The following is a 12197-nucleotide window of genomic DNA, read 5'->3' on the forward strand; positions in this document are numbered from 1 at the left end:
GCTGCTTTTGAACTGTGGTGTTGGAGAAGTCTCTTGAGAGTCCCTTGGCCTGCAAGGAGATCCAACCAGTCCATCCTAAAGGAAGTCAGTCCCGAATATACATTGGAAGGACTGATGCTAAAGCTGAAACTCCAATACTTTGGCCACCTGATGTGAAGAACTGACTCATTGGAAAAGACCCTGATGAAGATTGAAGGCAGGAGGAGAAGGGGATAACAGAGGATGAGATGGTTGGATGGCATCACTGACTCGATGGACATGAGTTTAAGTAAGCTCTGGGAGTTGGTGATGGACAGGGAAGCCTGGTGTGCTGCAGTCCATGGGGTCATAAAGAGTCGAACATGACTGAGTGACTGAACTGAACTGATAAGCTTGAATGCTTGGTCTGCCAAATAGTGTGATTTGTGTGATGATGAGCGTTTCAGAGACACGCATCAGACCTTCCCCATCACATAGGGAGCCTTTTAAAAATAAAAATATTTACCTGGCACGTGGAATCTTCATTGCGTCATGAGGCATCTTCCCTTGTGGCACATGGACTCTCATGGACTCTCTAGTGATGCACAGGCTCAGTAGTTGTGTCTCGGGCTTAGTTGCTCCGTGGAGTTGGGATCTTCGTTCCCCAGGCAGGGATCAAACCTGCATCCCCTGCGGTGCAAGGTGACTTCTTAACCACTGGACCACCAGGGAAGAAACATGTGGAACCTTTTGATGGTTTTCCTGCCATGTTTTTTCCCAACAAGGCCAAAGTTTCTTTCTGTTTTTCATTGAAACTTGGCCATCTTGATTGAATAGCCCCATCTGGGGCAGATTGAAAGTGAAAGTCACTCAGGCATGTCTGAGTCTGCAACCCCATGGACTGTATAGTCCATGGAATTCTCCAGGCCAGAATACTGGAGTGGGTAGCCTTTCCTTTCTCCAGGGATCTTCCCAACCCAGGGATCAAACCCAGGTCTCCTACATTGCAGGTGGATTCTTTACCAGCTGAGCCACAAAGGAAGCCCAAGAGTACCGGAGTGGGTAGCCTATCCCTTCTCCAGTGGATCTTCCCGACCCAGGAATCTAACTGGGGTCTCCTGCATTGCAGGCGGATTCTTTACCAACTGAGCTATCAGGGAAGCCCTTGTCGGGGCTGATTACATACATCTGTCTTGACAGTCATCCACTTGCTACTCCTGTCAATGACCAGGCTGTGCACTTTTCCCAGCATGGAGCCCCTATTTAGGGCAGCTGGAGCCAAGCACTTCAATAGCTAGATTTTGTCTTGAAAGAGAGGATGAATTTGTTTAAGCAGACTCCAGGTCATTGCCAACTCTGGAAGTCTCAGCAACCAGGCTACATTTTCTTCTCTGCCTACCATTTATGAGAGATAAATAAGTTTATGCAAATACAAAAAGAAGTATGATTATAAGATGAAACAGTTGGCTGAGGGCCCAGGGTTCAGGTCCTTGTCCAGGTGCCAAAAGAAATAAATAACCAAAAAAAATTTTTTTTTTAAAGTTGAAATGGTCAGAAAAGTTGTTACAGAAAAATGCATGCAATAAACTATTATATATAGAATGGATAAGCAGAAGATCCTGCTGCATAGCACGGGGAACTGGAGCCAATATCCTGAGGTAAACCATAAATGTAAAAGAATAGGAAAAAGAATGCGTATAACTGAGTCACAGTTTGCTGTACGGCAGAAATTAGCACAACATTGTAAATCAACTATATTTCAATAAAATAAAAGTTTTAAATGCATGCAATAAAATCACACGTGATTACTCAAGACCAGCTACACATTCATCTTGGGACTGCTGAGCAGTCACAACCAATGGAGCATGGCTCCTCCAGTTTTCTTCTTCATGGTGGTGGTGGTGGTTTAGTCGCTAAGTCATGTTTGACTCTTTTGCGAGCCCGCCAGCCTCCTCTGTCTCTGGGATTCTCCAGGCAAGAATACTGCAGTGGGTTTCCATTTCCTCCTGCAGGGGATCTTCCCCGCTTCTGCTGCACTGCAGGCGGGTCTCCTGCCTCGAAAGCGGATTCTTTACGGCTGAGCCTCCCGGGAAGCCCCTTCTTCTTCAGAAAAGCAAGTAAAAGAAAGAAACACAGCATCCTTCCATCCTCCCATGTCCTGCATCCTCCTAGACTGTTCCAAGTTGTGACATGAACTTCACCAAAGTTCCAGCCCCACGTGCAGTCTTACTCAACTCTCTGTGTTACTGAAAGACGAGCCGACATCAATCAACACAGGCCCCAGTGTCCTGTCACCTCTGCTGATGCCTTTCTCGTTACACCCACTTAGATTTAATCAGCTCTTTGCTACCCATGTGAATAGAAGGTTAAATAGTAGCTTGCATAACCCAAATGCTCAGATACCCTAAAATCAAAGCAGTGCATCACTTTTTATTCTTTCCTACCATCCCACAGATCTGTCTTCATAATTATATGTCGAGTGGAGGCTGAAATTAAAATTTGAAACTAAAATTGCATTAACATTTAAATGAAAATATGTGTCCCCTCCTTTGGAGCAAAGAAAAGAACCTGAGAGCAAATTATCGTAGAAAGAGATTGTTCATAAAGTGGAGAATACTTCCTTGTAGAGTAGAAACATGATGGCTTATTTGGGCAGAATTATAGCATCAATGGCTTCCCAGGTGGTGTAGTGGTAACGAATCTGCCTGCCGGGCAGGGGATGTGGGTTTGATCCCTGGGTCAGGAAGATCCCCTGGAGGGAAAAATGGCAACCGCCCTGCAGGCAGCTTCTCTGATCGCAGGGGCATGAGTGCCCTAAAACTTGTCTGTCGGCCCTGAAATTACTTCTACCAATTCTTGGTCCCTTGGAATCACTTCTCTTAAGTAAATGTCAGCATTTATGTAAAGGCCCAGGAATATCTCATATTATAATAATGGTAAGGGCTTCCCAGATGGCGCTAGTAATAAAGAATCTACCTGCAATGCAGGAGACCTGGGTTCCATCCCTGGGTCGGGAAGATCCCTTGGAGGAGGAAATGGAAACCCACTCCAGTATTCTTGCCTGGGGAATCCCATGGCAGAGGAGCCTTGTGGGTTACAGCCCATGGGATTGCACAGAGTCGGACTGAAGTGACTTAGCACATATAATAATGGTAAAGTTGGGTTTAAAGCATTTTATTGCAAATCTTGCTTATTTTTACGGAAGGGGGTGGGAAGGGGAGAGGGAGGGGAAATCGCTGTCCATCAGTTGTGGCTGCTAAGATGTCCTGAACTGACCTTGCAGCTGAACTTTCTTTTAGTAACTTTGTGGGATTTCACTGCAAGCATTTTTTTGGCCACAACATGAGGCCTGAGGCATCTGTTTTCTGATCAGAGATGAAACCCACACCCCCTCCAGTGGAAGCGTGGCATCTTAACCACTGGGCCGCCAGGGAAGTCTGTACTGCAGGTGTGTTTCGTGTGTGACAACTTTCTTTATAGTCTCGAAATTGTACTTCTTTTTATTTTTGCATGGACTTATCTATCATCAATATTTTTTTAAAAACACCTTTATTTTTTATTTATTTGGCTGTTTGGGGTGGGGGGGGTCTTAGTTTCAGCACATGGGATCTTCAGTTGCAGCACGTGGGATCCAGTTTCCTGACCTGGGATTGAGCCTGGGCCCCCTGCATTGGGAGCACAGAGTCCCAGCCATTGGGCCACGAGGAAGTGTTTTTGAACACATTTTCAGGGTCTCAGTCAATGCTTTGGGGAAGGAGGTGGCGTGGGTGACCTAGGCAGATAGAACAGAAGCAGCATGCTGACCACAGGTGGAGTCCTCAGTCATCCTGACAGCCTGTGCTCAGGCAGCCGGAAGAGGCAAGCTTGTTTTCAAATATGGTGAAATTGATACCTAAAACCCAACGAGTGAGGCTCTTGTACAAACCCAGAGACCATGGCATCCTGGCAAACACCCGAGTGTGTATTTCTTTGTACCCCGGAAGTTGCGATCGGTCAACGAAATGGGTGTTGCCTCTCTTCCTGTTGCCCGTACACAAGCCCGTCTTCAGTTTCAGGGATGGAAAAACGTCCCTGACGGTGTGAAGTGCCTGTCTGTAACGGTGCTTGAGGAATAGCTCAGGAAGCCCGAGGATTAAAGGTCGATGTTTATTGTGTGTTTTGTGGGTGAGGAAGGTGGGACAGCCACACCTGTGAGGGATGGGGCTGCGCCAACGCTCACACCCACACCCCCTACACTCGGCATATTTATTGGCTGGTGCTTGTGCTGACGGTTTTGGAGCCGTGTCCTCAGACCTTCCGCATGCACTGTGATTTTATTAGTGCCCAGCTTTGTAGAGAGTTCTTAAAAAGTACCTTTGAGCGATTGTTGAGTAACATTTCCATTTTCTTTCACTGAGAGAACATGTCTGGCATTAAAAAAAAACCAACTTTATGGTTTCTCATAAAGGTGTAATTTTGCTTCGTTCTTATTCATTTATTTTCATGGTGAGGAGAATAAAATTGTTTCCCTATAAGAATGATTGTCTATTTTTTGCCTTGCACGTTAGTGATTTTTCACCCAACCCCACTCCCTTCCATGGCTCCCTAGGAAAAATTGAGGCAATTTAAGAAGAAAATGATGCAATCTTAGAGCAGGCCATGTCTGGATAAATACAATGATCGATGACCACAACCACTTAATGTCCTTTTGGAGAGATGAATAATCCTTTGATTATATCTAAGAAGAGAAAACACATGAATTTATGTTCTGGGTCTTAAATACCTTCTCCCTCACCCGCCCCCTCCTTTTTTTTTTACTTTGATTTAACTTGCCTGAAATTAATGAAGCAAAAACTCAGGGACAGAGGCCAGTTTTGTGAGGCTGGACACTTATACAATTTAAGGAGACCTTTTTAAGAAAAAGAATACAAAAATATCTTACTTTTACATATTTTTCTTTCTTTACAAAAGCATATGACCATGTGACATACCGCCCAAGCAAGAGAGATCCCTGAAGCTTAAACTTTATTGGCTTCATGGTAAGTCCATTTCTGTGGGTACCACATTGGAATAAACGTCCCTCTATGCTATGCACATTTGAACTTGCTACTTGTGTCCTTGAACTCAGGAAACGTACCTAGGTCATGGCTGTACAGGGACTAGATAAGGATATGCAGGTGTAAACGTAAGACCACGAGATTACACACGGGGTTTTAAACACACAAACACGCAGAGTTTTCTGTTTTTGTTGAATTTCAGTTGTTTCTAAAGGTCTCACCCAGGCGGGATCTCCTCTTCTCCAGACTCTGAATTGTCTGCTTGCATCTATATGTTCCCTCTAAGGGGGGTGTAATCAGTTTAATACCTTACCATTCACTCATGCAAGCCGACTCAAACCCTGTTCTCTGAATTGGACTCCTGCTGAGCAGATCCCTATTCTAGAAGCCAGGTGATGGGTGGGAGGAAGCAGAGGGCTGGGGCTGGGGAGCACACCGGCCATTTGGCAGAGCCTGGCGTCTGAGTGATGGATTTTTCAGGCAGTTCAGATACTGGTCTGGAGGTCTCCGTTGAGGAGGGTCCTCTGGGTCTCCGTGGTCTCATTCAGCCGGGATTTGTCCTGCTTACTGTCACTCCGCTCCCCGTCGTCTGTGCCGCTCACCTTGACCAAGCAGAGGACGTTCTGGAAGCTCTTCTTGAAGTTGTCGGACAAGAAGGCATAGAGGATAGGGTTGGCACAGCTGTTGGCGTAGGTGAGGACCACCACGAAGTCAAACATGCCTTTGAGGGCTGGGGTGGGACTGATGGCCACTGAGACCGAAGAGACGTTGAAGATGTAGAAGGGGAGCCAGCAGAAGATGAAGACGGCCACCACGATGGACACCATGCGGGTGACCTTCTTCTCAGACTTTTTCCTTTTGGAGGAACCCACTCGGATGCCGGAGGACTTCACCTTGATGATAATGAACAAGTAGCAGAGACAGATGATGGTCAGGGGCACCAGGAACCCCAGAATGAAGGCATAGATGATGAAGCCTGTGTACCAGGCCCCAGATTCGCCTGGCCAGTTGATGGTGCAACTGCTTCTCCCCCACTGGTTGCTCCGAAGGCCAGCATATATCATGATCGGCAAGATGACCAGCAGAGAGACGCCCCACACAGCCACGTTGATCATCTTGGCTGTCCGGGGTCTCCTCCACTTGGCCGACTTGATGGGGTGGACCACAGCCAGGTAGCGGTCGATGCTCATGACCGTCAGGCAGAAGATGCTGGTGAACTGATTGATGCCATCCACGGTCATGACCACCCGGCAGATGGCCTTGCCAAAGGGCCAGTGGACCAGAGCCACCTGCATGGCCAGGAAGGGCAGACCCAGCATGAAGAGTTCATCTGCGATGGCCAGGTTGAGGATGTAGATGTTGGTGATGGTCTTCATCTTGGCATAGCGGAGGATGACGTAAATGACCAGTGTGTTGCCACACAACCCAATGATGCAGACCACGAAGTAGATGAAGGTGAGGACGACGTTGCTGGCCAGGTCGTAGTACGGCTCTGTCTGGTTTGAAATGTTGGCTGCCCCCACGGAGCCATTGAGGTCGAATGGAGCGGTCAGCCAAGGTTGGGTCTCATTGAGTTCAGACACCAGATCCATGGCTGCCTTCTAGTCTTAGGCTAGATCCAACCCACCAGAGGTCTTATTCTCACCTTCATGGGTCCCAGAGGCAAAGGATCCACTGTGACATCTGCAAGGAAGAAAAGAAGATCGACTTATCTGCCAGAGGTTACTTAAGCTGTCACCAGCTTCCCGTGTTTCTGGTTTGCTCTCTCAGACGCTCTTCAGTTGAAAAGTGTGTTGTCTTTCACACCAGTGTGAGCACTACCAGCTCATTCTCACACACAGGCCATTGGAGTTGTTTTTCCAGTGGCGGGGAAGGGTTTGAGTGAAGTCATCCCAGTTTGTCTTGTCATCTTTGGTGACACACACGTGGGAGTTGACTCTACCTGCAAGACAGTGGTTCCTAAGAAGCGGGCTGATCTGAACGTAGACAAGACAGAGCCCGGAGAAGCCCTACCTTAGAAAAGTCTGACACCTGCGTTCCTGGTCTTTCCCCCTTGAGGAAATCTATGCTGACTTGACAGCTGCTTTGGAGTCTTTCTATTGTGAAAATCCCATAGTGGAAAAATGCCAGACTTTAGAGGTGAAAAAACCATGGAGACCACGTGACCCCATGCCAGGTACTCAACCACTCTCCCCTTTGTTAAAATGGGGGTATCATGAAGACGAAGTGATGAAATGAAGATGAAAATGCCTAGCGCTGTGCTGGGCTCCTAATTAGAACTCTAAAAATGTTGTCTTTTCTCCCTTTTTCATTTTTTGTTGTTCAGTCGCTAAGTCATGTCTGACTCTTTGGGATACCATGGACTGCAGCATGCCAGGCTTCCCTGTCCTTCACACCTCCCAGAGTTTTCAAACTCATCTCCATTGAGTCGGTGATGCCATCCAACCATGTTATCCTCTTCCGCCTTCTTCTTCTGCCTTCAATCTTTCCCGGCATCAGGGTCTTTTCTAATGAGTTGGCTCTTTGCATCAAGTGACCAAAGGACTGGAGCTTTAGCTTTAGCATCAGTCTTTCCAATGAATACCAACTTATTTCTAATTTATTGAACTCTGCCTACACAATGAACCAGTTTATAGTCTTAAATATTAAAAAGAAAGATCTGGCTTGCTTTTATTTTTAAAATATTGGCTCTAGTTGATTTTTGTTTCCTCTCTTTGACTCTGATACCCAGTGCTTGACCTCCTGGTGCCCTGGAGAATCCTTTCCTAAGTCCCCCATCAGGATGCTGGAGATCATTTCACACCCCAGAGAATTTGCCTGTGATCCTCTAATTAAGGGGAAAAACAGGGTCCAGGAGGGAGGAAGGCAGGCTGATTCACATTTACTGTCTCTTTGACCTTCCAAACAATCCTATGATGTGGGGATACTTATCCCCATTTTACAGACGAGGAAACTGAGACTTAGCGAGTTTAAGGAACTTGCTCCCATTCCCTTGAGCGTCACTGGTGAAGTTGAAATTTGAACACAGGACATCCAAGCTTTCTACTTTTCACAGCATCACAGCCGCTGCTCAGTGGATTGGAAAACCACTGACTGATAATTGGGCTTTGGTTTGAAGCAGCTGACTCTGGTCTTACCTCCATCCTGAGAAAATAATTGGGACACTATTGGCTTGGCCTAAGATGTAGAACAATAGCTTATCACATAATTAAATGATTTATCTGCGGTTATTCAAAAAACATCCCTGGGACACTTCTTTGTCATACAGAATGGACCAGACATGGAGGTGACATCTTAGGAGGGGAGACAGGAAGGGCACCAACTCTAAGGGCGTGAGTTGCATGGAGATATGAACAAGGGACTTGAGAATGCCTTTCTCTTCTGGGAGATTCAGAGGCTTCACATGAGGAATGTTTGAGCTGGGTCTTGAGTCCCTGAAGTGGGAAGTAAGGAGGGCAGGGAAGAGGTCACTCTGGGAAGGGGGATGCTGGCAAAGCGTTGAAGGGCTCAGCTCATAGTGGGAGGAGTTCACCTGGAGGACACATTTCCCCGGAGCAGGGTGCTTTCCCTGACGCCTGAGTGAAGACTGGACATTGTTCCTTTCTGCTTGGAGAGTCTGCTGATGAGTTACAGGAGAGTTAGCCAGCAGCAAGTACTGCGGGGTGCTTGCCTACATTTGCCTCGGGTTCATTCTGCACTGCCGGGAGCACTGTTTGTCTTTTCTGTGCTGACCTCCCCACCACACAGCTGTCTGTAAAGTGGGCCTGGGGGCTTCATGGCTGATCTTTCTGCAAAGTACTTTGGGGACCCAGGAGTCAATATCTGAGTTGGGTAAAAAGCATAAACTGGCAGCAATTAAAAACAGAAGCTGTGAAGAAACCGTTTTTCATGTCCTTAGATTAACACAGGCTGTTTCCAATATCATTTCTAACTGTCTTGTTATTTTAATTCTTCCAACCCCAAAGCCTATTTAAACCACCTGCATTGGGGTGGACATTCATCACTAGCATTTCCAGGGTCCCATCTATGTGACCTGCAAAGTTACACTCCGATGTCTGGGTGAGACTGGAGACCCCGGGGCTGCAGGGGTAGTGATGATGATGCCGGCATGGGAGGAAATGCTGACCTCCAGCCCTGACTCTGCCTTTTTGGCTGGAGTCTCAAGCAATGGGAAGGGATTGAATGGGATCAGTTTTTTTTCTTTTCCCCCTGAGAAGCAGCATTCTCCACCTTTGAGAGAGGCAGCCCCAGACAGAGTTCAGAGCTTGGTGAAGGTGGCAGACTGGGTAAGCTGGGGAGCCAGTGTGGAGTGAGAAGCCTCCTCTGAGGAAGAAATGAGTTTGAATCACAGTGAATCTTATTGCATCAATGATGAAGTCAGCTGCCTCGGATCTCCGAGCAACTTCTGCTTCATTGGCGTCTCATTGAAAGTGGACGCCAATGCCAGGCGTCACTACCTGCTGGATTGTGATTAAATGTACCAGGAAGTTGGGTTTTCTGTTTTATTTTTCCAGCGTAAAAATCGTTAGGTATGGGAAATGTCTGGTTGTTGGTTTCCTCTGAGATTGAGTCCAGCCCTGTTGGAGGGGAGGGTGAGAATGGTCTAGCAGCAGTCCCCAGCCTTTCTGACACCAGCGACCCGTTCCAGGGAAGACCGGAGGGTGGGATGGTTTCCGGATGTTTCCTGGAGGTTGGGGACCCCTGATCTAGAGCATCCCCTCCCATCCCAGAGAGTCTGCGGTTCCCAGCCTAAGAACTGAGCATTGGGAATGGGACCTCGCGTCCCAGATGACCTTAAATCCTTTTCAACTTCAGTTTTCCCTTTCTCTCCAGCATCTTTCCCTCCATTCAGCCCCCACCCCACTTCCCTCAGGCCTCCTAACCCTTTCCTGGTGGCTGAAGCGTGAGCCCCACTGGTGGCGAGAGCCAAAAGCCAGGTGCGGGCCACCCTGTGGGGCGCTCTTGCGCTTAGGAGAAGCCGAGGCATCGCTGGCAGAAGGGGCAGAGGGGAGAGGAAGGATCCCCACCGCCCGCTCAGTGGGTGCCCCAGGCTGGCACAGAAAATTAGCCTCTGCACCATCCAACTCGCTGGCCATCAGACCCAAGGATTTCTTAAAGGATTCCCTGCTATCTCCAGAGAAGGAGGAGGGATTAAGGATTGTCCTGCCAGCACCCTGATCTCCAAAGGCAGATCGGGGCCCGGCACCAGCGACGGCTGGGAACCGCTGACAGCCGCCTGGGGATTTGACCGGTGCCTCCGGGGGGTTCGGGCTGCTCAGACACTCGGTCTCTCCAAACCTGGGCAACCGGTCCTCTCCGCCCGGGCGGAGCAGACCCTACAGCGCTCGGGATCCGTGTCCCCGACTGGGCGAGGAAGAACAAGGGAGAAGCCCCTCTTTTTTTTTTTCTCCTGCTCCGCTGCCTGTCACTCACAGGCTCAGATCGGGTGTAGGTGGGGGAGGGATCCGGGGGCGCGCGCCGGCAGGAGCCGCGGCGATATCCCCCTCGCTAGCCTCGCTGTCCTCGCGTCGGGGTTCTGATGCAGGCAGCTGGCAGAGTCGTCCCCGTCGCAGCAGCTGCCACCTGGACACTCGGCTGGGAGACCAGGGCTGGATAAGGGCGCACGCCGCGCACACCAGCCTGCAGCTGTGCGGACACGTCCGTTCCAGCACAGGCGATCCACGGCGCCCCGCTCGCGCCGGGACACCGGCTGTCGTTCATTCCCACCAAAACCACCCACGAAAGCACAAGGGTGGAGAGCCACGCGCCGGGACCTACACTGGGCACGCCGGGGCGCGCACCTCCACGCAGCGCAGATGCACCCAGGTGCCCAAGTGCGTTTCTCTCTCTCAGACACCCACAGACACGCACACGCACACGCACGCCCACACACCTCACCTTTGCTTTTCCGCTGCAATCTGCCAGCTCGGCTCGCCGGCACCCAGCGGCTGTCCCCAACCCAGCCCGGCGGCCGGGCGCGCAGCTGCTTGGCCGGCGCTCGGCGTCTAGAGCCGCCGGCTCCGTTCGCGAGTCGCGCCCCGGAGCGTGGCCCGCAGACCCCGGGAGCCGAGCCGCGGACTGAGGCTCCGGGCGCGGGGGAGCAAGCGCGCGCGCGGGTGGCTGCGCCGCTCGGACTAGCAGTGCGGAGCGCGGGCACCTCGGCTCCTGTCCCCACGCCCCCCCATGACGTCACCGCAGCTCGCTCCGCCCGCCCGGTCGGGTGGGCGGACTGGGGTGCGCTGCGGGAGAATCCCGGGGTGGCTGCGGGCAGAGGTCGCAGGCACCAGGGCTAAAGGGAGACCCTCGTGCGGGGCGCGAAGGGTCAAGCGATTTCAGCCTCCCCAAGATCGGTGGCACGGACACGAGCTGTCTTCCGTCCTCCTTCACAGAGTCGGTTCTGTTTCACCCAGCCTATTTCAGACAGCTGGAGTGGCTGCTGGTCGACCCATACTCGCTCTGGGACTTCTGCCGTGTCTGAATTCAGACAACTTTGCAAAGCAGTGGGTCATCTCCCAGGCACAAGGCCCCCGGAAGGAGCGGGAGGAAAACAGGACCAGGGGAATGCCCGTCTGGATGCAGTGGCCAGCGCCCCTCCGCTCAGGGCTGAGCCCGCTCTTGGTTCCAAAATTCAGGTGGGAGAGCAATCAGAGGCGCAACACTGGAGCAGCTCATCCCAACTCTACCCTCTCTCCACAACTTGGAGAGGCAGAGGCCCTACAGCCATCCCCTTCCTTCACCTTGACCTTGGGCACAGCCCCTCCTCCTCCCCGCTGGGAGGGAGCAAAGAGAAGGAACATGCATGAAGTGGGGGTTGTCACATGCGGGGACAGCTGTTTGTTTTTTGGCCGTGATGATTCAGCTTCTGTTCCAAGTTTAATAAGTCACATTCAGTCCTGCAGCCTCTCCTTCCTCACCCTCCTCCAAGTACACACAGTCACACACGTATTCACACACTCACACACACACATACACTCCACATCGTGAGTACATTTTAGAGGATGAGCAAACAGAAAGCAAACGCCAACTACAGTTTTCTCTGTGGGCTGAGCTGGCTCTGACTGTCCAGTGCTGTTATCTGATTTGCAATTCACCAGTGAAAGTTACAGTCCAGAGACTCTTTAGCAGGTAGGGTGAGCCCCAGAGACCTGGGAAGGGGGCTGGCAGGTAAGGTAGCAAATAACTGCCGATTTCTATCTGGGCCAA

At 50.3% G+C, this 12197-nt stretch overlaps 1 protein-coding gene across 1 annotated transcript; it reads right to left on the reverse strand.

Annotated features, from left to right (window-relative positions):
* Nucleotides 1-4875: 4875 nt before the first annotated feature.
* On the reverse strand, nt 4876-11573 carry SSTR2 (somatostatin receptor 2). Its single transcript, XM_019980669.2, has 2 exons — nt 10893-11573; nt 4876-6677 (listed from the first exon to the last, which is right to left on the reverse strand). Exon 2 carries the CDS (start codon nt 6584-6586, stop codon nt 5480-5482), a length of 1107 nt encoding a protein of 368 aa, XP_019836228.1. The 5' UTR covers nt 6587-6677; nt 10893-11573; the 3' UTR covers nt 4876-5479.
* Nucleotides 11574-12197: the final 624 nt, after the last annotated feature.

The sequence above is a fragment of the Bos indicus genome, chromosome 19 (assembly GCF_029378745.1).
Source record: "Bos indicus isolate NIAB-ARS_2022 breed Sahiwal x Tharparkar chromosome 19, NIAB-ARS_B.indTharparkar_mat_pri_1.0, whole genome shotgun sequence".
Classification (NCBI taxonomy): domain Eukaryota; kingdom Metazoa; phylum Chordata; class Mammalia; order Artiodactyla; family Bovidae; genus Bos; species Bos indicus.